The sequence below is a fragment of the Prunus mume genome, linkage group LG5 (genome assembly GCF_029339155.1).
Source record: "Prunus mume cultivar Tortuosa linkage group LG5, ASM2933915v1, whole genome shotgun sequence".
NCBI lineage: Eukaryota > Viridiplantae > Streptophyta > Magnoliopsida > Rosales > Rosaceae > Prunus > Prunus mume.
Window position 1 is genome coordinate 26,235,101 of NC_142702.1, and position 24,387 is coordinate 26,259,487.

Here is a 24,387-nt window from a genome sequence, read left to right on the forward strand (position 1 = left end):
GATAGAAGCGACAAATTATGGTTGGGTGGTTTAGAGAAGCAAGTTATCGCAGGCCTCACAAACACAAATGGCTTAATTGTTTGAAGTGTGGATGAGAGAGGAAGCAGGAGTTTGCTGCGACTTTAACAGTCCAGTTGTGTACTTGGAAATCAACAACACAATGGAATTAGTCGTTGTCATCCTCCTTCCCTCATCACCATTATTATTGAAAAATCCAGATCATGGGGGCCAATAATTGAACGAAGAATTAAGGCCTCCTTTACAAAGCTTGTGGTTTTGACACACGTAAGCAAAACTTTGGTGGGCATGGATGGATCTTTAAGTTCACGGCACTAAGGTTTTAAGCAAAGCCGGTCCATTGATTTTGGAGGCACTGTGCAAATATGGATGTCGAGACCCTATATATACAAGTAGGAAAAAAAATCCATATAGAAACAAAAATTTCTGACACGGGAAGAACACATTCGGAAAGAGCTTCTCAGAAAAATTTCTTTAGTCACCCTTCTAAATCACAGAGCTGATAAATTGATTTTCCAATATCAATGCTTGGTGAATTCTCATGTGAATAAGAGAGGGAGAAAAGAACTGTGATTTTGGGCAAAGGGCTAAAGCTTGAGTTTTTACAATCCCAAATTTGATGGAAGAGGGTGGTACACTGGTATTAAAGAGAAATGACTTAATTTTGATGGAGGAGAGTGAGAAAAACTTACTGAAAGAGAAAAGAATATTAGAATGATTTTGCAACTTAAGAGTTGGGAAGAGGAAAACACAATTTTCAAACCATAATAAATAAATAAAAAGAAGAGTTGCAGTGTGAGAGTTGGGAAGAGGAAAATGAATTAAATTAGGGCCTCAACTCTAAGTTGTAGCATTTGTTAATAATTAATATTCAATTCAATTTTGGTTTTAGTGCATTGCATGAGGTGTTTTGGGGTGATATTTAATATTTCATTTTTATTTTCATGTTTTAGTTAATTTAATGGGTTGACTTGAAAAAATTTGGAGGCCCCTAAATTTGGGGGGCCATGTGCGGTCGCACACCTCGCACACCCCATGGGCCGCCTCTGGTTTTAAGGGCTTCGTTTTCAACTTTTTTTTTTCCTTTGCTTTCTTCTAACGTAAATGATGAGTCCTTGACCAAAAAGCTGAAATATATTAATGGAACCATTGGCGGAACTATTAAAGGTTTTCCAGAAAAGTCTCTTTCAAGCGCTGCATATTGCCTCTCTGCTGAGGTTTCGTGGTGTGGTCCAGGTGTTCGACGAATTGCCTCAATCAAGGCTTGCAGGAGCTGCTATTGATGCACCCTTGGCTGTTGTTGCGGGCAGCAATTTTTTTATAAAATTTTATAAAAACATCTTGGCCAAAACGAAGTCGACCAGGATTTAAAAGAAAAAGAAAAAAAAAAAGCAATTTGTGGACTTTAACAAGCTCTTATGTATGGGCTACTTAAAAAATAATAAAGGACTATAAAAAAAACTTTTAACAAGCTTTCTTTTTCTTCTTTTCAAATTAATCATTTGGCTTAAATTAATGGGATGGAGATAGTTTCCAATATGAACATTCTTTCTCAAGACGGCAATTCAACAGCTTTTCTCAAATGCAGACACTCTTTTTCTTTTTTTCCTCAGTAAATTATTTTTATAATGAAAGAACATGACTTAATTAGCACATCCTTTTCTTTTAATAATAGAAAGAAAGAAAATATAACTTCATACATAGGAGAAATAAGAAGCAGATGTACTTTCCCTCATTTTTGTATTTTTAATAAAACTTTTAACCTTTCAAAATTACACATTTACTATAAAAATAAAAATTTGAGTCTGCCAGTGAATGGAACTATAAAAATTAGGATCTATCAAATTCAAATGTGAGATCGACGATGATGGTTTCTGGGGACACTTAACTATAAAATTATAGTTTTAAGTTCAAAAAAAGAAAAATGGGACATTTTGAGAGAAAATTTTTAAAAGAAACAAAGAGAGAGAAAATTTTGCATGGATTTGTTGACAGTTGCTTTTTCCAAAAGTAAATTTTTTTTTATGTCTAAAACCTAAAAAACCTAAAAGAAAAAGGGAAGGTTCTTGGTGTATGTACGTAGTCGGTCTAGTAATCACATATTTTTCTCCAATAAAAGAAGAATCAATTTGAAATCTGCATGTAAATGTCATATATATAATCTGCCCAAAAATAATGTCGTATACATAATTCAAAAATTAATATTTTAAAATCTAGTAGTTGTAGTAGTTGGTAATTGTCTGTAGTAGTGATAGTACCAGCTTCGGTTCACTTATGTGAAAAATATCCTGGTACTATATAATTATAATATATATTATTATACATAGAGCTTCGATTGAACGATTTCTTAAGTACGGTAATTTGAAAAGCATCATAGACACTGTATTTCAATAGTCTGAACCATCTAGTTTATAGTATATCGACCTGATGACAGCTACCAAATTAAATTAGGGTTTTGAGTGTGAGGGTGGTGATGTGGCCGTAGATGTATCTCCTCGACTGGTCACTGACTCTGTGACTCATTGGTTGTTCTTTTATGAGTCGGCATGGCATGACATGAAGATGCTCAGGCATGCTCCTCCTAATTGGAATTCCATTTTAAATAATACCATATAATAATAATAAAGAATTAAAATACAACTAACTATTTAGGCCCCACTCTCTCATGCCTAGATGCCTAGCAACTTGTCTGCTGGTCAGCACCTGAGGCTCAGCTATTCTTTAGTCACAACTCAACTGGGTGATTCATTCAAATCCTTTTATTTATCAGCCAATGTACTTTGTTGTTGTGCTCAGCTATGGTTTAATCCTGTTTGTTAAATTAATTAATCCTCTCCTCCACTCAAATTCGAATGAATTAATCTAAGAGTAATTGTGTCAGAACCCTCCAAGGGAACACACTAATCCATATATTTAAATAAATATAAAAAAAGAACGTATATCTTAAGCTTTACTCACACACTACTAAAGTCTCGTTTGTACCATAGGAAAGTCTAAAAGAAGGCTTGGAGATGAGAAATCAATTATTAAATTTTAACCACCTCAAATGATATTGGTCCATTACTTCAAATACTCATCAGGGTCAGGGATCTAGATCTAAGACTCTTTGCCTGTGTCGTCGTGCTCGTATGTGTTGTTCTCAAGCTGCTTCATTTGATTTGGGCAGATTCAACTTTACTAGATTAATTTAATTATGAGTTCGAAGTCTCCTATCTTTCCACAAACAAGTGTTGATTTCGATGGTTATGGAGGTGAAAATAATGGATTTTAACAGTCAATTGCTATAATCAAGATCGGAATTTGGAAGTAGTCATAAGTAGACAAAGGATGTCGACAACACGATTCGAAAACAAATTTCATTCATCTTCTTCTAATCATGAACAAGAACAATGGAGGCGGCACAATATGGAACACAGCCTCAGGATGGGATCAGCAGCACTAATTACAATTCCAAAGGTCCTAAACTACGGCCGCCTATATCATCATCTACATTTGTAAGTAGAACCAAAAACACATACCTACTTGCCTGGGACAACAACACACAAAAAACAAACGGACACCATTCTATTATTCTTCTTCTTCTTCTTCTTCTTCTTCTTCTTATTCATCTGCCCTTTTTACCCTAAAATCCGAACAAAAGGTACCCTTATCTTCCGAACAAGATCCATCCAATCCACTGGATCCCTCTTCCTGCATATCAAAATTTCCGTGGATACTACAATTATCTAAACCAGTTCCCCTGGTAGATATCCCAGACAGTGAAACCAGACCCATGGCTGCAATGCTGTTTGCAATTACATCAACGTCCCTGGTTCCACTATACAGACCCCGGCTCCCACCAACCAGCATATTTCGATTCTCATGTGCATTTGACAGCATGGCAGGCAATACATCTATCAGTTGTGAGCCACTCTGGGTCGAACCACTCATTAGCAGTCGCCGCAGTGTCTCTCTTGCACCCTTCTCCACCATAGTATCAGTTTCGGGAATACTCACAAGTTTCGGGTGCAAAGGAGAAATGGCAGTTGAAATAGCAGGACCAGCACTAACTAAGTACCCTTGGCCCGAAGAGCAAATATCAATAACTGGAATGTGAACAATTGGGTCACACATCAACGGTGTGAAAGTTGGGATCTGCTGGGAAGTTGGCCTTGGTAACCTGACCAATGGGTCTGGGAGAAAAGCAGGGAAATCGACCAAGGGAGCATCAGCCAAATTGAGTGGTGGATTTGTTGTCAACATGCTTGAGGGCACATTGGCCTGTAATAAAGAAGAAAGTGGTGGAAGCAAAGCTGATTCAATTGATGAGCCAGGAAGCTCAGGAGGTTCTGGTGAGAACTGCAAATCTGATGAACCTGGAGGGCACCAACAATAGTAAGGAGATAAAAGAGGAGTAACTATGTAAGGAACTTGTGATGCCGGGTTCAGGGTTGATGGGACTGCCAATTTTCCTAGTGACTCTAGGAAACCTGAAGAAGATAAAGAGCAACTTCTAATAACTGCCGGACATTTGTCAATTTCAGTATTATTTGGACAAGATGCATCAACCGTGATTGATGAAGCAATTGTTGGGATGTCAATGCCTGAAAGGTACATGTCTCCTCGCCTCCTCAACCTTTCCCTGGATATGTTCCTCAAAGAAGACAAGGTTCTGGGTAGGCCCTCTTTGAAGGAACTTGGTCTTGGGCTCAGGCTACCCTGAAATGATGAATTTGCCTTCGTTGCCTGATTGACGCTATGCCGTGAACGCAAGGATTTTGATGATGCGGATGAGAATTGTCCATCTTGAGCTGTATCAGATAGCTCTGTGGTGGTATCCCCATCAGATGTGGAGCCTGCAGAACTTCCTGCATTACCACCCACTGTTGATCCCACCAGATAGGCACGAAGGTGAGTTGCAAAGCAACCAAGGCGTGATTCACTGATTCCAGTTAACTCAGCTATGGAGGGCTTCCTCTTGATCAGATCCTTCATCTGTTACAGGGGTGAAGAATCAGTTAGCAATTATAATAGCAAACAAGTGCTCCGTCCAGACAGGTTAATTATGTAAGTCATACATACCTTTGCAAGCAATTCAATTCCCAAAAGTCGGGATGTCTCAGAGCACCAAAAGTAAAAAACCCGGCCACCTGGCATTTTAATAAGGAAAGACCGGCCAGAATTGTCCGTTGGAATCTCATTGACTTCTACAGCAGAACACTGAGATTTGCTACTTAAAGTGAAAAGTCTATCTGTATGACCATCATCCCCAACGAATGAAAGGCGTAAATTAGATGTTGGCAAGACTGTAAGATTTAAATTACCCCTGAGACAACGTGAAAAGATAACGAAAGCTTAGAAAGAGAAAAAAGCACAAGAAACCTAAGTGACTTTCAACGACTGAAGAGGCCCAATCACTTAATGTTAATCTAATTGTTCTTTCTACGCTAACCACAGGTATTTCCTTATTATTCTTTTTTCTTCTGGTTTTTCCGTTGACAGTAATCAAAACTAAATTCAAGCAAGTAATTTACTAAGTACAAGGTCAGAGACAAAGGTCACAACAACCCTCTCTAACTTCTGTATATCTGTTTTCCATTTTAAGAGAACAAATCACCAAAGCAGGACCACACACTATTATTCAGAGTTGAACTAACGCTAATTTTGACTCAACAATCATAAAACATGACAACTAAACAGTTGCCTCCAACATTTGGGCTCATCCAGTGATCAGCATAAATGAAAGGTATACAAACAATGCTCAAAGATTCTCTTTTCTATGGATGTAGAAGCAAACATAAAGAATCAAGTGACAGGATGTCTATACACCATATAATTGGAAGAAAGTTAGATATATGAGTAGCAAAATAATTCCAATTAAGGAAAGAATAACTAGATGTTAATAACATAAAAATCAGCTTGTACAATCAAACAAACTTCGGGAAGACAGTAGGCAGACAATGACATAACTCAGAAACACAATAACTTGTCACACTCCATTTTAATTTCTATTATAATGCCAATCATTTATAGCTAAAAAGCAGTAGCAAACTATATAATATAGGATCATGAAACTACCTTTACTTCCTCTTAATTCAGAGATCATAATAGAATACGCCCACATTACCTACAAGTCAAAAGACATATTTACTTGGAAGAATGAACATTGTCACCATTAATAAGCTAAAATGGACTCCTACGACCTACAAAAAACATTAATCACGCAATACACTCCCCAGAACATTACATTTGTTCACAAACTCAATACTAGATCGAAACTCTCTCCACTAACTTTTTTAGTTTTCTACCCACTGAACTCATGCTCCCCCACGAGTTAATGACAGTAATGTCAATGATACTAATAATAGAAAAGCAACAAAGAGTATCAGAATAGCTATAAATCATTTTATGAACAAAAGACTAATAATAAGTAAAAGATAAGTAGAAACAAACACTGAGCAAAGAGCATTCAAGGTTAACTGTATGCTTCAGCTGAAATCATTCTGCTTAAATATGGTAAATGAATGTCCTATTCTTTTCATAAACTGATATCATTTAACTAACCTCAAAAACGTCTTCCCAATGTCTGACTGCAAAAAACCGCCATGCAGTGCAAAGTGACATCAAGATGTGGTAATGTTTACAACAAACAAATACAATCTACTAGTCAAACATGATTCATATGAATGGGTGTTTCCATCGCTACCATAATATGCTACTACTCTCACAATCCACAATATTAGTCATTCCAAACTTCTTATTACACTTCAATTACATGCTAAGACTGGTGATCCCAAGCATCTACCACTCTTGTTTATAATTCTGAAATAAAACATGATAAGTAACACTTTAGTGACTATGATGTTTTCTTACGGAAGAGGCCAAAACCAAAAAAGAGATCTGACCTAAGATTGTCTTCTCAATGCAAACTTCTAACTGAACACCAAGTCTTTTTCACTCAAACCTTATTGTTCCATGTTCAGAGTAAGGTGACGTACCACATTCCCATTCCCATTCGTCAAGCCATAACAAACTGTGTTTCAAGTACCTACAGTATGTCACTACCCATACGAGAGAGAGCTTACTCGATTATGAATCCCAATAAAAAATTCAGGAATATCTTAAGTGAACCTTTCAAAAAAATTCTATAAAGATGAAAATCACTTTCTTAAATTTATAATCAACATGGAAATGCAGTCCAGTCTTCCAAATGCTAGACGAATGATTTGAACAAAAATTAAACATCCACAAGCAAACAACCAATACTTACATACACGGGGACCTGGAAATTAATATTGACAAATATGAACTTACAGGCATAAATTAATATGTTTGATTAACTGCGAAACATCAGAACATTACTAACATCAGGTATATTTTAAACCAGCTGCCTGCATGAAATTTCAAAAGCAAGACTGTATAGTGCAATCAAGTAACACATCCAAGACATGCTTGAATTACATATATACATGGAATGCAGGGAGGTAAATTTATGCATTAGCACAATAGATTCCAGTGTGATTCCGGAAAATCCTAGTAATCAGGCTAGAATGGTAATTGATTGTTTCATATCAATATAACCTCCCCCAATATAAAATAAAGCGTTAAGTGGAAGGGACCAGACTAGAAATATCTGGCACAATAGCACTTCAATAATTTGGAAACATGATGAAAAACATTATTTATTCTCCTTTTCTGTCAAAACTTATTGATATAAACGCCAATGCAGCATCATCATGTGAAAAGGTATTGCCACACATGAATTTGTCAGTAAAATGAAAGGGGGATACAGAGGGCAAAAAGAAGCACACCCATTAATTTGAAAGTCGGTGATTTCAGAAAAGCTATCTAAATGCACAGACTACTTGTTCTAAGTGATAGGCTATGTTCATTTCTTATTCAACTATGCAAAAGAGCAAGACATGAAAAGAGATTTTAGAGTTAATGCTAATTACAAACAACTTTTCAAACAAACGAAGATAACAAACAAGTGCATCAAGAGATATAGTAATCTGATATTTACCTAGCAGCAGTGGGGCACAAGAGAGTCCCTTGCTTGTTGATCTTTCCCACACGAATAGAAACAAGAGGTATACAGAAGCACCTCGCTAGCATTCCAACTTCTGCTGGCTCGAAATGCTGTTCATCAAACACAACGTGTAAGATCATCATTTTGCAAAACCAGAAATAAATAAATAAAAACCACAATCCCAAAAATTATCCCCTACTTCGACTCGACCGATGTTCAACAACAATTCGGCCTATTCACAAAGCATCTAGCAATTATTTGTAGCCTCAATGCCAATTTTTGAAACCGCACCCCCAACAAATATTGTAAATGGCAACACAGAGCTTCAAATCAAGTTGCTTAAGCAGTGAATTTCTACATTGACTTCTTTGAGATCATGGTTATAACATACCTGGCTTAATTGAGCTAACAATCGACCTTCTGCGACGTCGTTCGAGGCATTCATCTTCAATAAGGGCTTCAACCTCTCGTCGGCACGACACGCACCCATAACCTGCATATCGAGCGCTTGTAGCCACTGCAAAACACGGTCCTCTCGATTGCTCTGCTGGAGCAACAGATCTCCATCCCCTTCATCAACAAGTATGTCCGTCAATCGCTCTTCGAGCCCAATCTCACTCCTCGACGCTGGTCCAACGCCGAAGCTCTCAGCGCCATTCGAGGACGACGAGTTCTCCAATTCTTCACCGTTTGATTGATCCGCAATGCGATCGACGCCGTCAATCTCGTCATTCGTATGTAAATCTTGGTTTCTAGGGCTAGTCATCGCGAATACTTGGGAATTTTCCGTTAAATCGCCTTTGATAGATTCGAAACCCTAATTCGATTTAATTCGTTTTTATTTTTTTATTTTTTTAAATTGTGGTTTCCAAATCTGAATCTGAAGCCCCAGAACCTGATTGAGATTGAGATCGAGTCGGAGAACGAAGATTGAATTGCGTGGGTGAGGATAGAGAGAAGGAGATAAGAGGTTTTCAGAGAGAGAAGAAAATATCTCACACAGGTAATAATTGGTCTCTGTTGCGAAAATGGAAGAGGAAGGATGGTACCTGGGGTCGGTTTTTATAATACAGCTGGGCCTGGGAAGGGACTAGACTAATGAAATATGAGGCGGACTTGAAAACCGCCTATAAAATGCGATTCTGTGTTGGTCTTCAGATCCGAGGCGTGACTGCATAGGCACCACGTCAGCTCATCAATCTCTTTGTGGGACCCGACTATCCGTCAAGCCAAACATTGAAGGAGGTGCCACGTCAGTCGCTCAACGGACCACACCACGGGTTCCCCCCGATAAGAGATTGGCTGGTACCGTACACACGCATTGGAGGCTGAGGGCTTCTTTTTAATTTTTTTGGACAAAAGGAGGCTGATGGTTGAGGAACAACCGAACAAAGCAAAGTACAATTAATCCACTAAACAATGTATATTTGATTGGCGCTTTAACTTTTTTTTTTTTTTTCTGGCCAAAGATTGGTTGTGAGGACTTGATATGTTTATTTATTTATAATGAGAAAGTAAGGCATAAAGAAACTTAGGAATATGGAAAGTAAGAAAATGATATATATGGAAAGTAAGAAATTGGTATATGAAGTCATTCTCGTTACGTTGTTTACTAATTATATATAATCAACATAAGGATTTAGGATTTAGTTCAATAATTGGAAAAATTATATATCTTTGGATATCGATTGCTAGTAAGTAAATATGTCATTTGTTAGCTCATGAAAAAAGGTCTTTCATTGTAGGTGCCTTTGTATTTATTGAGGCAATTACTTTTCGCTGTTCTTACTTTTACCTTTTTAGGCCGTTGATTGGGGTTAGGGGATGCTAAGATTCCAATGCAATGATTCCAATTAAACAAAGTAAAGTTTCATAAAACAGAAGAAAAAAACAGGTCACGGGAGACAAATAACACCGAACTGAATATATATTCAGACTTAGGCAGTCCTAGAACTTTGACTTTATAAAGTTGGGTAACATAAGAAGCTAACTGTTCAAGATTCATCAATTCATCCGGTCGGTTGTTTTCTAAATGATGGAATATAATGGACACTGGTTTGGTTCTAAAGAGCAAAAAGTCACATTGTCAAAGAGCAACATCTATAATCACACGACAGCTCTAAATGAAACTCTCTCTTCCAATCAGCGTCCCCATCAAATGTGCTATTCAGCAGTTTTCCTGTCACTTGCTCTTCTTTGGTTCTTTCTGGTATTCATTTATTAAAGCTTCAACATCTTTCCAGAAGAGGCCCTCCACCAAAATCCCATCCTTTGTGAACCTGAAATGTTCCAAAATGTTGCCAAAATTGATTATGCATGTGCATATTTTCTTCTTGTGCGTGTGTGTGCATGCGTGTGTGTGTGTGTGTGTGTGTGTGTGTGTGTGTGTGTGTGTGTGAGAGAGAGAGAGAGAGAGAGAGAGAGAGACCACTGAGTAACACTCTTGGTAAACTTTACTGGTTGATTTGCGGAAATAGATTTGGGGTCTGCACTTGCTATCACAAGTGTGTACATATCAGAGAATCTTGGCAATTGGGAAGAGACCGCCAATCCAGTGCTTGTGAAGGAATCCTGCGTGAATAATCCTCTTTTGTATAAAACTTGCAATATTTTACGAGTTAAAAATTTAGATGTGTGAACTATGTCATAAGAATGACAAAGTTTCACCAATATATATTGATCATTCTAACTTATAAACTTGTAGGAACAATCATATTTTATATACTCATAAAATTCTAGTGCAGCATCTGTGGTTCAATATAAAAGTTCTTCATGAAAGAGTACTGCAGATGGCTGATATATAGGGTTAGGTTCCAAATAGTAAGAATAAACAAGAAAAAAATAATAATGGGATCCTATAAACCAACCGGGTAAACAAAGATGGGGTGTAACACATGTCTGATAAAAGAAAGAGTAATTCTGTTTTACTTTAAACCTGTCAAAAGAGAGTCACAAAATTCCAAAAGGGATTTTACTATTTTAATTCTTGCTCCTAACAAGGATAAACATGTTGTCTCAACTAGAGAAAATAAAAGTCAAAATCTCCCCATTATCAAGCAATCATCATTCTGCACACATAACGCATGTGACCTAACAACCATGGATAGGCAGCTTGGCAAAAACAGTCAACCGGGGGGTGGCGCGAAGAAGGAACAAGAAACCCTTAATGGGCATTTCAACAGAGAACTCTTCATGTTCCACCCTACTGGGAATACAAGATTGAGCTTAATGTCTAAGACATGTCCCAATTGCATAATGCATATACAAGAGGGAGGATACATCTAATCACAGAAGAAGGAGATATAATTATTCGGGTTCTTTAGACTTTCTACTAGAGTAACTGAGATGACTGTAGCTTATCACTTATGTTACAGTATAGTAGCTTAATATGTACATATGAATAGAGACACGTAGACATGTATAAAGCTAAAATGTTCCCGAGAACCCCCGGACTTTGATAAGTCATCACTCAACTCCAGTCAACAATACCAAGCAAACACCCTAATCCAAATTGCAGGTGACAAAGCCACTATTCAGTAGCATAAGGCAAAACTTTGAAAATTAACCCTTGAATGGGATATAAGACAAGGATACAAAATATTTTATATTGAAACTAGAGTATGGATGTATTCAATAGTAGATATAACAAAGGAAGCTAGACATGAGGAATCGAAAGCATGGTAAGTCCTAGTATATATACTGATATCAGAGTTTATCAAATCACACCCCTACGTGCGATTTGGTTATCAGCATATAGTAGAAAAGACATATATCAGCGTGAGAACACCTTAAAATTCAGTAACCTACAAGTAAAATATCAGCATGTAATCAATCATCGTAGCTACATTTTCAATCCCGAAGAGAAACGTACCGCTGGAGGATACGTAAAGAGGATGGCATTCTTCTCCTTTGTGTATATGATAAGCTGCAATAGTCCATTGAAGACTATATACTTGCCAGAGTCAAAGATCAAACACACTTGAAGCTAACATCAATCCAAAACTATGCGACAGCAGTAAAATACACATTAAATTTTAAGCCATGAAAGCAAGCAAAAAGAGCATCAAATCATATTAAATAATCTAATAACTGTTTTCTCATCAATTAAACAGAAATTAACAGTAATTAAACGAAGATAAACACAAGCAAAAGCATAATGTCATGAATTTTGAGGATATAAGACGATGCAGAGGATGAGAAAGTCTCGGTTCTCAGGGAACTTCTTCTTGTAAAACTGAGCGAAGAGAGCAATTACGATTATAATTGTTCCGAGAAACAATCTTATATTGCTCATCCTCACGTCTTCCACATATCCACGGCTCGTCACGATCTATTCGAATTACAAAAACAATAAATAAATAGAACAAAATGGAAAACCTGGAAACCGAAACGGATCGAGGGAATTCCTACTGACCTCAGTAACAGACTCGTCGAGGATGTGTTTGATGGAGTGATGGTCTAAGAGATTGGCCTTCTTAGGGTTTTTGTTGGCCGACTCTGAGTTTTTGTCTTGCATTTTTTTGGTGGGGATTTGGAGAACTGGGTTTGACGGCTTTTGTCTGAAAATGGCTCCGAGAGAGAGAGAGAGAGAGAGAGAGAGAGCGGGGAACGCTTCACAGCTTCAGTGGGAGTAATGAAGGCTCTTTTTTTTCTTAAGAAAATTCTTGATAAATACTTGCCTTTGCATGTATTTTATGGTTAATTTCATAGATGTTTGAAATGATCGTCTTATTCACATAAGCATTGTAATTTGTAAGTACTAATAATCATTTCCATTTTGAAAACAAAAACAAAAATTTGTTCCTGAGTTAAATAGTGAAATTATTCGAACATACTACAAAATGCAGTAATATGAAAAATGGCATAGTGACAAAACTTTCTATTGAAAACAAACTTATTGATGTTATTAGTTGATCTTATCCCATGGTAATTAGGGTCTCCAGTATAATATACACATGGTGAATTAAGTCTAAAAATAAAATAGGGGTAAACTTACCAGATTACCCCAAATTGATCCCCCTAAATCCCTTATATTCAATGTACCACTTTGCCAACAATGACGAATACATTTCGAATAAATATTTGATCTTGCAACGATAACACTATGAAATAAACCAATTGGGAATGGGGAGGTGAAGGCGTGGCCGAAAAAGAGAGGTTAGGTTCACAACTATGGAGGCTTTGATTTCACTTTGTTAGTGAGCAAGAACCGAGCACCCCTAACAAGCTCTTCCTTAATCATGAACAGAACAGCAGCCGCAAGTACACTTTGTACTATTTTTGTTCCCATCCCTTTGTAAAACCCATATAATCCTTCATAGCGAATCATCTTTAGTATAGCGTCTGACGTGCCTGAACGTAAAACCAAAAGTAATGAAACATCATAATTCACAAACAAGATATTTTCATCTGCAAATATACAGAATTGTTGTTTTGATATTTTAGTTTCTCAATGTATGAATAAATAGTCATATTCAAACCTTTATAATGATGCCTTCTGTCACCAGTTGTAACCTGTTTTGCTTGAAGCCGCGACTGCATCAGCAAGAGAATCAATAAGAAGCTGAAAAGAAATTACACTAAAACACTAGTATTTATATGGATGAGATCACAATATACTTTAAAAGTCTTTCTTTATATACTTATAAGTTTAATGACACCAAATCCAATACAGAACCGAGACTATCTTGTCTCTTCCCAGTGTCATCTCCTCAATCTTTTACTATTCGTTTCCCCTCATTAACCAAATCTTAGCCAGAAGCTCAACCCAAGTCCTCCAATCCTTTCTTTACACAATTTTTTTTTTTTTTTTTTTGGGTGTGTGGGGGAGTGTATTGCTCAAATCAAAACTAACAAGCAGCCAAAATTTAAAACGGTGGCACATATCCATGTCTTTTCAATCCAGAGGAGCTTAAAAGTTCTAGACATTTACTCCAGTTCACTAAGTTAACTTCAAATGCCTTGACCTAGATCAAGCATTTCACATTTCAATAGCAATCCATTCACATAACAACTCAAGTATGCATTGCTTCACAAATACAGATCTGTATAAGGTCACGTCAATCACCTTCACAACTAAAAGAGGATAAGTCACGACCGTAGCCCCAAGTTTCGCCAAAGCACCAAGAAGAAATATCTACCAGAATTAGGCAATTTATTAGCTCAAGGGGGAGAAACATAGTACTCGTACTGTAAGTACTCTAATAAAAGGTATATATCATGAAAATTTTACATTAGGTTAGGGATGCTTAAAAGTTTAAGATCTACATGAAACTAACCTCTAAAGCAGTAACCCCACTGTTATCCTTCTTACTCAAAGCACGTCTTTGCTTCAGCTTCTTCAACATAGTTTCATACAGCATAAATTGTATGGAAGGATTACTCACCTGTGGTCAAAAGCAGAAACAATTAGTCATACCCCCTTAGCCTGTATAAGACACACTTCTTACATACCATGATCAATGTCGGGAATACACCTCTCCAGAAACCCAAAACTCCAGCTTCATCATAAACTTCCTGGATCTGTACACATTCCTTACAAAGTTAAGGAAATAATATTGGAAAAGAAAAATATTATCTGGCACTGAAGCCAAACTAGCATGAATCAGAAAACTAAACTCAATATTGAAATCAATAGAGATACAACTATCCAGCCCACTCAATAATTAAGTTGTTGTGAATTGTCTAAACAATGACAACATCATCATATAAAAATAAGCTAATTAGCAGCATTCCGAACTGTATTTATCCTGGTATATATTTCGCCGTCTGATTTTACCCCACTTTACTATCAATCATGCACAGTTGCTCTTCCTTCAGTAGTATTAGATGAAGGACCAATCATGTTTACCATCTCTTGGAAAAACCGTGCTCCACAACCAGTTTAGTTTCAAAATTCAAACATTTGAATTTACAATTAGTTGGTAGTTTATGCAAATGTTCCATTTTGTTACCAATCGGGTGATCAATCAATTTGCAGATCAATTGATAGTCTGTTGGACCTGAACAGTATTGCTAATCCACAATATATCAACCTAATATTATCATCTACGTAAAAGTCCTCCACTGTGGTGAAAATATTTTTCATTCAAGTGATGCATCGTGCAATCATTTCTTTTTTGAAAAGAGATACATCATGCAATCATATAATGTTTAATGCACAAATTTGATAACATTTCAAGCCAACTTATTCAGTAATATGCAACCATATAAGAGTTACTCATCAGTAAATGAATACCCCAATACCCCCACCTGGGTGGAGGCCAAAGAATTAAGAGTACCACAAAACATAATACCAACCGCATGAGTTGTCCCAAAGGGAGGAGGCTCAGCTGCAGCAAGGACTGCTTCATCTTGAGCAGTTAATAGCTCCGGACCAGGCTCGGACTTCTTCGAATTTTTCTTATACGTCTAACAGTGTAAAAAGAGAGCAAACGATAAATTAATAACATCAAATTTGTACACTTAGTAACAGAGATGCTTAAGCACAGTTTATGAAATTAGCTACACATAAGAAGAAGAGAATATTTGGTTAAATTGGTAACAACATCATAGGTACTTCAAAATTCCGAGATAAGTTCTAAATCCTGGAATACAGTGCTCTTCAAAGGTCACTTTTAGCATAAAACATAGATACAATAAAAGGAGAAATACGCAAATAAGACAGCAAAGACAAAGTTTGGTGTCACTTTCACATTTGGAGATTCAATGAATTTCATCTTTACCTGCATGCGTGTAACAATTACCCATATAGGATTTGTGAACAGCACATTCACACACCTGCAAGAATAAAATTGTGGTGAGATTTTCAGCAGCAAATCACATGAACAAGGAAAGAGAACTAATAATGAAAAAAAATAATACTACCGTAAGTGCTGAGAAATCTTTTTTGTTAGCTATATTTGCATTTTATTAAGAGTTCTCAGAAAAATCCAATGCAGCTATTTAAGTAAATGATGATTTATAGCTTTGAATATATTATGAAACAATGAATGTCTTAAGGCCATAATCAAATGCATAAGAAAATACCCAGATAACGCAGCAACCACTAGTGAAGATAGCATTCCAACAGATCCATCACCAACCCCTATCTTCCTACGTTCAAGTGCAGCAGCTTCAGCCTTGTTCCTGAATATTTGATAGAAATAATAGTAAACACCCTGTACCAATAAAATAGCAATTACATAAGAAACCAAACAACCAATTAAAACAAATATGATGCAAATTTATGCAATACAGGTTTATAGTTCTGAGCTAAAAGGATGTAAGATGCCCTACATCATGTAACACCATGGAAGTTCTGGCTAAAAAGGCACTATGAAGAGCATTAAAGTTTAGGTAGACAGTATTAAGCACATTGCAGCTGGCATCCTTGTTTCACTTTTTATTCAAAGGGCTGCATATACATTAACAAAATACTTCGTTTCACTTTTCATTGATGGTACAGATCAATGTAGGTAACGAAAGCATTGATCTGTGAATGTTGACTTCTTAGATGATCTAAATTCTGAACTAAAACACATGATTTATGGACTGGATCCAAATTAAAAATTCTAACAAAATAGAAGATAACTGGGCCAATACACACAACGTATTTTGATTAGGTGATCTGATACATGAGTCAAAAGCCAGCCATGCCTGCTTCATGCAGACAGCCTAACAATGGAGGCCAGATAATTTTGGGATATCACTATAGCAGTCACTAGCCGTTACTAATCAAGAGAATAACTGTATCAAATCAATGCAAAAGGGTGCCAATAAAATGTAACAGAAAAAAACCCAGCAACCACCGCTCTCTGTCATTTTTTCCTTCAGGGTTTTGGCCAATGTAGAACACAAATCAAGGTGTCGCTGAGATATTATAAAAGACATCTGTATATACGGCCAAACTCCTTTATTAAATTAGTTCCTGTTCTGTTAAAAGCTGTAAGATTCCAAATTTTCTGTTTTTCTTTAATTTCTCAGCTAACAACACTGAATTTGAATTTTACGGAAGCACATAAATATTTTTCACATTCCCTCCCTCCTATTTTATAATCATAGTATTAGTAACAATAAGAATGAGAAGCTAAGCTTTGCTCACCTGAGATGCTGCTGTGCCCACTAATGATGGCGCCAAACCTCCGTACAACCGTTCCCATCCTTCATGATTTATAACCTGCACATCAATTACCACGCACACGCCTAATAATAAGATATATGGAAATTAACAGAGAAATGTGTCCATTTTCTCAGCAACCAAACGCGGCGAACATTTATATATATACCTGAAGCATTTGTTCAATAGTTCCGAGCTTGCTCTTTTCCTTCTTCAATCCACGTTCTGTTTGTTGTCGAGTATTAACCTACAGATCACGACCCAAAATTTAAACAAAAATCAAATAAAATAAAAGCTCAAGAGAAACAATTAAAACAGACTATAAATTTTCATACAGTCTGAAGAGGATATGTGATGAGCTGGGCGATGATTCCGCCGCCAGCTCCGGCCAGGCCATTGATCAAAGCGTCCGACATATTTTCTCGAGAAAAGATACAGGGGTTTCTTATTTTCTCGGCAAAGTGTAGGGAGCCATGAGGGATCACAGATCTACTTTCCTTTTTTTTTTTTCTTTTTACTTTTTTTGGAGAGGAAGGGAGAGAAGAAGGCTATCTCTGACTTTGGCCTTATCGAAACCAATCAACGGGGAGCAGTCACGCTGATGGCACTCGCTATCAGAAGTCCCATAACTTTGCCTCGGTTTAGTTGTTCCGTTCAAGAAAGCATATGACGTTCGTAGGTGCTTTCGCTTTAGGACCCTTTTGTCCTTCCAATCCACCATTTAGTGAAGTGCGTTTTTCTTTTTTGGTAAGTATCACTAGGTGTCCTCACACTCGAAGAGTGAGATTAATATTCGCAGGGTTTGGGCATGCGATTCTGAAAGTCTTTCAACGGGTTTTGAACCCTTACTATTGAGGCACTAGATAGCTCACCCGTTGGAGGTGGCGGTTTGCCAATCGCACCACACCTTGTGGTTTCAAATGTGTTTTTCTTAAATAAAAATAATAAAAATCTTTTTATTTTTAAATTCCATTTCAATGGTGGGTGAGTGAGAAATCGCAATAAATAAATAAACTCTTAAATAAAGACTTTGATAAAATGGACTCCGCCTTGGACACTTTTAACATTATTAGATGCCCGTTTGGTATTGCTTATTTAGGGTGATAAGTGATTTTTTAAAATTTTTGAGAAAGCCAACCATTTTGGTAAACTATGAAAAAATTACTTATTGTTAAAAATTACTGTGATAGAAAGTTATAAGAGAAAGCAGCTAATAAGGTGCTTTCATTTTCTGATTATGCATGAATCAGTTTCGAAGAGGTGCTGGGTTGAATGATTATGCAACAATCATTTTTTAATTATATGGGAATCCATACCAACAACACTTTTAACAAAAAATTTACCAAACGCCAAACTACTTTCTCTCACAGCTAATTTCTCTCACAGCAAATCGACAACAATTATTTTCACATCACAAGAATGCCAAACTGGCCCTAAGAGTCAAATTATAATATATAAAACTCATCACCCAGCTGCGGACCCATGAATTTTTCAGCGGATGTACAATTTTTAAAAGCTAAAAGCTAAAAAAAAAATTGAACAAAATTGGCGTTTGCTTAAGAAAAGATATATATATATATATGCATCTGACTTTGATGCATACACACTTTGATGAAATTGGGTGATGATAATGAATTCTCAAAACCCAATTAAATAAGGAAAACTCTTAATTAAAACCCAATTAAGTAAGAAATTATAAAAATCCAATTAAGTAAGGAATTATAAAAACCCAACTAAAACCCTATAGAAGTCCATGAAATGGCCCAGCTGTTTCTATGCTTTTTTTTTCTTTTTTTCTTTTTTTTTTTAAAAAAATCCTGATCCAAAATGACGTTGTTTTGGCCAAGCTTCATTTAAATAAAATATTTATAAATAAATAAAAACGCACGCTGTGAGTAGACAGTAACACAGCACCAGGTCTCTTGCACATTTCATCTAACAGGTTGTATGTGTCTCTGGTCTGAGCAGAAATAACTCTCTAAATTCTAAAAATAAATAAATAAATTGGATGAAAGATTCATTTACATAAAATGACAAACAATAAAGCGAAGGAAAATAAATTATTTTAGCGATTTTAATTTTAAAGGGTAATATTGGAAACTAACCTGATATATTGAATGAGAGGAGAAGTGATGAGGCCATATCAAAATAAGGATGCTCATTGGCGTACCATTTGTCCTTTAAAGTTTGTTTAATCCAATCTCAACTCTACCTTTGCTCTTGCCCAAACTGAGTTAGCGAGTTCTCAAAGTTGTGTGAAGGAACACAAATACGTTCTTATAATATCTAATTGTCCATCTTTTTTTTGGTAACTTCATTAACTTATAAATATTGCGATGTTGAACATCTTGCTGTTACGGCCCACAATTTATGTTTGGGTTTGCATAGTTTTGATGTCTTCTTTATTTTTCGGCTCCTATTTTGAATGATGGTAAAGATTAAGTAGGCATTAATCCGAAATGTTCTTTGTTAAGTGTTTTTTGTTTGTTTGTTTTTTACTTGTTCCGTTGTAATTTTTTGTTTTTGTTTTTTGTTTTTAGTTTTTTGACATATCATGGTCGACCATGAATGTTCAACACTATTTATTATATATATTTATATATTCTAAGAAAAGCGATAAATTATTAAAATATTTTTAAAGTGATAATACTAATAGATGTTTTACAGATAGCAATTAATACGAATAATTGTATTATAATAGTGTTAGATTTGTGGAAGAGAAAATAGGCAAGTAGTTCCTATATAGGATAGGAAAGCTTTGCTTGGGTTTTCTCTCTCTTCCCGGTGCCTCTTTCCTATATAAATCCTAGCCAACGTCTAAGCATGCATCCTCACCTATTACGATAAGGATTCAACACAGCAACTCTCTTCTAACTGCATAAGGTTCTCTCTCTCTCTCTCTCTCTCTCTCTCTCTCTCGTATCCGGTATAGGTAGCTATATATGGGGAGGATGGCATTGGCACATGACCATTCTAACATGAAGAATGGTGGTCATCGGAGCAAAGCCCTGATGAGGAACACGAGAATACCTGCAGGAAAAAGCTTATTGCTTCAACGTGACTTAGACCATCAAGTTGTTTTGAATGTCACCATATACCATGCGGACGGCGTTGACGACCCAAGTAGCAGTACCATCTGTGCTTCCGATCGGATTTACAGAGCTCTTGTGTGGGTTGAACCCGGCAGAGAGTACCGGACTCCTTTTGTTCGTGCCTTACCAGACCCTAGATGGGACGGAAAATGCGAAATTCCGTTGAGGACCAGCCTTTTGGGTTGGGGGCACCTGAACGTGGAGGTCTTGAGGGGGAGTAACGACACCGAGCCAGGAACCTCTGATGGCATAGCCAGCGTGAGCAGGGCTAGAATCCCTCTGCCAAAGAAGATGAATCAGAAAAAGGAAGGCCGGTTTGGACTCGTGAGGAATGAAGGGCCTGGACTGGTCAAGGCTGAAGGCCACATAATTTTGTCTATGAAAGTGAGGGAACGCTGATCATTAGACTATAGACGACCTAACTAGGTCCTGGTTTCTTTCTTTGTTTATTTCTTCACCCAGTTTTTGTTTGGTACCATTAGATTGTTCTAAATATAATTTAGGAAGTCTCTGATGAGATGCAATTGATTTATATATTAGTAATTGTTTTCAGTTCCATCTTAAGTACTTATGCTAATTAATCAATTTTCTTCATAACAGGTTAGAATATAGATTACTTACTGCATCAAAGAACTTTCAAGACGTCATAAAAAAAAAAAAAAAGAACTTTCAAGACTGGGTGCGGAACGGGTTGTTGCTTGCGGCAATATTTAATCAACGATATTATTGTTAGAGACAACCTTCACTCAAGAGAGTTTTTATGTTGGGCATAATGCGTCTGTTTTGCAGCGATAACAAAGTCAATATAAAATCCACACACCCAATTAGTCTTCGGTCTAATGATATTTGTCTTCTCTTAGCTGAAAAAAGTCTCAAATTAATTCGTTATAAGTTCAATACTTAATTGTAATGTAGCTTTATTGTGAGTATTAGACTATTGCGTTGCGTTGGTATATTGACCGTTATAAAAATATCTTGTAAATATACTATCGTTTGTTCTGGCCAAAAAAAAAAAAAAAAAAAAACTCCACTCATACATCCTTGGGTTTATTAAATTTGGGTGGGCCTAGTGAAGTCACCATAACAAGCCCACATCCCATGACTCAAATCGGACATTTCCTAATCCAATCGGGTTTTAGAGGTCCGACCCTGGAAATCAACACTTCTTGTGTGGTCAAATCGAAAAGAAAATTAGGAATGTTATGTCACCCAAAATTAGATTCCTAATCTTCTGAGGAATTACCAATTTCACAATCCATAACCTACAAGGACTTTACACAACACAAACCAAATATAAATATCGTCAATCTCTCCGTGATTAGGTAAAACTATCCTTCACAAAGGATTTGAACCGACGTGGAAAGCTTACCCTTTCTCTTTCAGTAATTTACTACAGAGAGGGTATTATCGTCATTTCACATGCGGCCCAACGTTACCTTCTTCCCCCAACACAACAATAATTCCATCTCTCCTTCTTGTCCATTATCATACGCACCCTCCGCACCCCCACCAGCGCACGTTAGCACAGAGAGCCCAACCCCGATGGCCACCTCTCGCCCTCCACCGCCGAAGCATCTCGATCTCGACCTTACGATCGTCTCAGCCAAGCATCTAAAGAACGTCAACTGGAAAAACGGCGACCTCAAGCCCTACGCGGTCTTCTGGGTCGACTCAGACCGCCGACTCGCCACCAAATCTGACGACTCCGGCTCAACCCGCCCGGTCTGGAACGAGCGGTTCACCGTCCCACTCACACTCCCCCTCCAGGACTCCTTCCTCACCCTCGAAATCTTCCACTCCAAACCCTCCGACACTCCCAAGCCCTTAGTCGGCACCCTACGGGTCCCACTCAAGGACCTGCCCGACCCGGACGACGCCACCCGAATCCGCACCTTCCAGCTCGTCCGCCCCTCGGGCCGTCCACAGGGTAAGATCCGCGTAAAGCTCGCCGTTCGAGAACGACCTCTGCCGCCAGATTACCATATGACCCCTCCGCCCAGCTATTTTTACTCAGGCGCCCCTATGCCTCCCCCCTCTGTTCGTGACTACAGGTCATACTCGCCGTCGCCGTACTCTTCTCTACAAGCTTCGGCTCCGACTCCATCGGCTTCCCCACCGCCGCCGCCGCCGTACCATTACAGCTCGTATTCCGATCCCTACTCGAGTTACTATCCGGCGTACTACTCCAGCGCCCCACCTCCGCCTCCACCGAGGCCTTGGCCACCAGGTTACAGTGGGCCGGGTGGTCCTGGCGGGCCTGGCGGGCCTTCCGCACCACTGGACTACTCGAATTATGATCAGAAGCCCAAGAGTGGGAAGATGGGGCTGGGCACGGGATTGGCTGTGGGCGCAGTGGCAGGAGGTATAGGTGGACTGGCATTGGATGAGGGATTGAGGTACGAAGAAGATAAGATTGCGGAGAGGGTTGAGAATGACTTGCGTGAGCGTGACGATTACAGCAACTATCGTGCCGATTATTGATTGATTGATTCAATCGGAGGTTGAGGTATGGTTTAATGACTAAAGCGCAATGTTAATTTGCGGTTTATCGGTGTATATGTATATATATTTTATGTGGAATTTGATCTAAGCTTGGCGCTTATGGATGTTTGGTTGAAGTAAGACAAGAGTTTAATGTTAAATCAGTGTTTTATTATGGAATAAATATTGGTTTGTTATTAATGAATTTCATGTGGAGCTTGTAATGTGTTTGTTCGCTTTTGTCGAATGCATATGTTTTCTTGGAATGAATTGTATGATTGATCTCAAATACTTGGTACAGTAACAGGGTTTGATTGATTGGTTTACTGGTGATATTTTGAGCTAAAGAGTTTTGTTTCAAGAGCATTGAGGATGTTGAAAGTTAGTCCATATGTTTGATCTCAAATACTTGGTACAGTAACAGAGTTTGATTGATTGGTTTACTGGTGATGTTTTGAGCTAAAGAGTTTTGTTTCAATAGCATTGAGGATGTTGAAAGTTAGTCCATATGTTTTGGCATCATTTTAATGTAGCAAACTGGATATGGTTCTTTGGATTGTTTAAGAGAGTTAGTTGGTAAATGGTAGAAAGAAGCATAGATTTTATTGAAGCAGTTTTTAGATGAATGGATGGTTGAGCAGCTCAACTTGAGCTTTTGACTGATGGAAGGTTTTGTGTACCCTTCAAAGCAACCTTGTATAGCCGGAGAGTTGTGTACTCCTGGGATGGGAATTCATGCTCTGAGTTTAGGCTTTCTTTTTAGTAGATATGATTGAGAGCAGAAGAAATTTCGAATTGGGGAAACGGGTTTTGTGTTTGAACTTTGAGTCTAGCTCACATTCACAACTATGGAAGTTGGATATCTGTAATCCGACGATGATTGTACTGCAGCTAAATGTATCTTGCAATCTTTGCTGTGATTCTAGACTGGTGTGTATGGTTCAAAGGTTATCTTAGGTATTCGCCTTCTCTACCTCTGTCTTGTGTGTGGTGCAGCAAGGGTTTTCCTATGCTTTTTTATATTAGACAGTGATGTGTGTTTCAAGGTTTTAGGAAGCCTTTCCTTATTCTCTTCCAATGCAACAAGGATTTTCCCAATGCTTAAGACTGTTGGAACTGAACCAGGAGCTGCCCTGGAACTGTAAAAACCTACCAAGCTTCAACCCTATGGAGTCCAATCAATACCTCCATACCTGAGTCATATCTGTCATTGATACTCTGAGGAATGAAATGATGATTTTTGCTATGTTTAAAGTGGTTTGTGTGGCGATAGAGGAGACAATGAAGAAGCAACAAGACCGTTTGTTTTGTATAACTCGACAGGAATAGTTCCAGCCGTTTCCATGAGTTTCATGTGTTAAATAGCCATCTGGTTACTTAGCACATGAAACTCATGGAGAAGGACCGGGAAATCACAGTTTTGTACTTTTCTATTATCTTTGTCGGAGTGGAGTCGAGTAATAAAAGATTGGATAGCTTGAAGGGATCTTGGTTTTTTGACAAAAGTTTAATGAGTGGAATGAAACCAAAAGTGATATAGATGAACTGGGAGATCCATCAATCTTAGAAGGCAATATATATTATTTTTTAAAAATTTGTGCTGTTTTCTGTTGTATTCAAATCCTCTTACTTAAAGGAGAAAAAAGCTTGAGGATCTTTACTTACTCTCCGAAGACTCCTACGGGTTTAAG

At 37.6% G+C, this 24,387-nt stretch overlaps 4 protein-coding genes across 4 annotated transcripts; 1 reads left to right on the forward strand and 3 right to left on the reverse strand.

Annotated features, from left to right (window-relative positions):
• Positions 1-3,360: 3,360 nt before the first annotated feature.
• Positions 3,361-9,092, reverse strand: LOC103332745 (flocculation protein). Its single transcript, XM_008235497.2, has 4 exons — positions 8,418-9,092; positions 8,021-8,136; positions 5,080-5,323; positions 3,361-4,992 (listed from the first exon to the last, which is right to left on the reverse strand). The coding sequence occupies exons 1-4, from the start codon at positions 8,790-8,792 to the stop codon at positions 3,619-3,621; spliced, it is 2,109 nt and encodes a 702-aa protein (XP_008233719.2). The 5' UTR covers positions 8,793-9,092; the 3' UTR covers positions 3,361-3,618.
• Positions 9,093-9,929: 837 nt separating this feature from the next.
• On the reverse strand, positions 9,930-12,670 carry LOC103332746 (Microsomal signal peptidase 25 kDa subunit (SPC25)). The gene is made up of 5 exons (XM_008235498.3): positions 12,441-12,670; positions 12,205-12,356; positions 11,898-11,979; positions 10,455-10,597; positions 9,930-10,305 (listed from the first exon to the last, which is right to left on the reverse strand). The coding sequence occupies exons 1-5, from the start codon at positions 12,540-12,542 to the stop codon at positions 10,209-10,211; spliced, it is 576 nt and encodes a 191-aa protein (XP_008233720.2). The 5' UTR covers positions 12,543-12,670; the 3' UTR covers positions 9,930-10,208.
• Positions 12,671-12,902: 232 nt separating this feature from the next.
• On the reverse strand, positions 12,903-17,762 carry PXN (Mitochondrial substrate carrier family protein). The gene is made up of 11 exons (XM_008235499.3): positions 17,459-17,762; positions 17,293-17,370; positions 17,109-17,183; positions 16,055-16,185; positions 15,751-15,805; positions 15,326-15,436; positions 14,480-14,548; positions 14,305-14,412; positions 14,094-14,162; positions 13,507-13,561; positions 12,903-13,378 (listed from the first exon to the last, which is right to left on the reverse strand). Exons 1-11 carry the CDS (start codon positions 17,537-17,539, stop codon positions 13,197-13,199), a joined length of 1,014 nt encoding a protein of 337 aa, XP_008233721.2. The 5' UTR covers positions 17,540-17,762; the 3' UTR covers positions 12,903-13,196.
• A 3,857-nt stretch (positions 17,763-21,619) lies between these two features.
• Positions 21,620-22,920, forward strand: LOC103333036 (Calcium-dependent lipid-binding (CaLB domain) family protein). Its single transcript, XM_089052725.1, has one exon. The coding sequence runs from the start codon at positions 21,635-21,637 to the stop codon at positions 22,694-22,696; it is 1,062 nt and encodes a 353-aa protein (XP_088908851.1). The 5' UTR covers positions 21,620-21,634; the 3' UTR covers positions 22,697-22,920.
• The last annotated feature ends 1,467 nt before the right edge of the window (positions 22,921-24,387 follow it).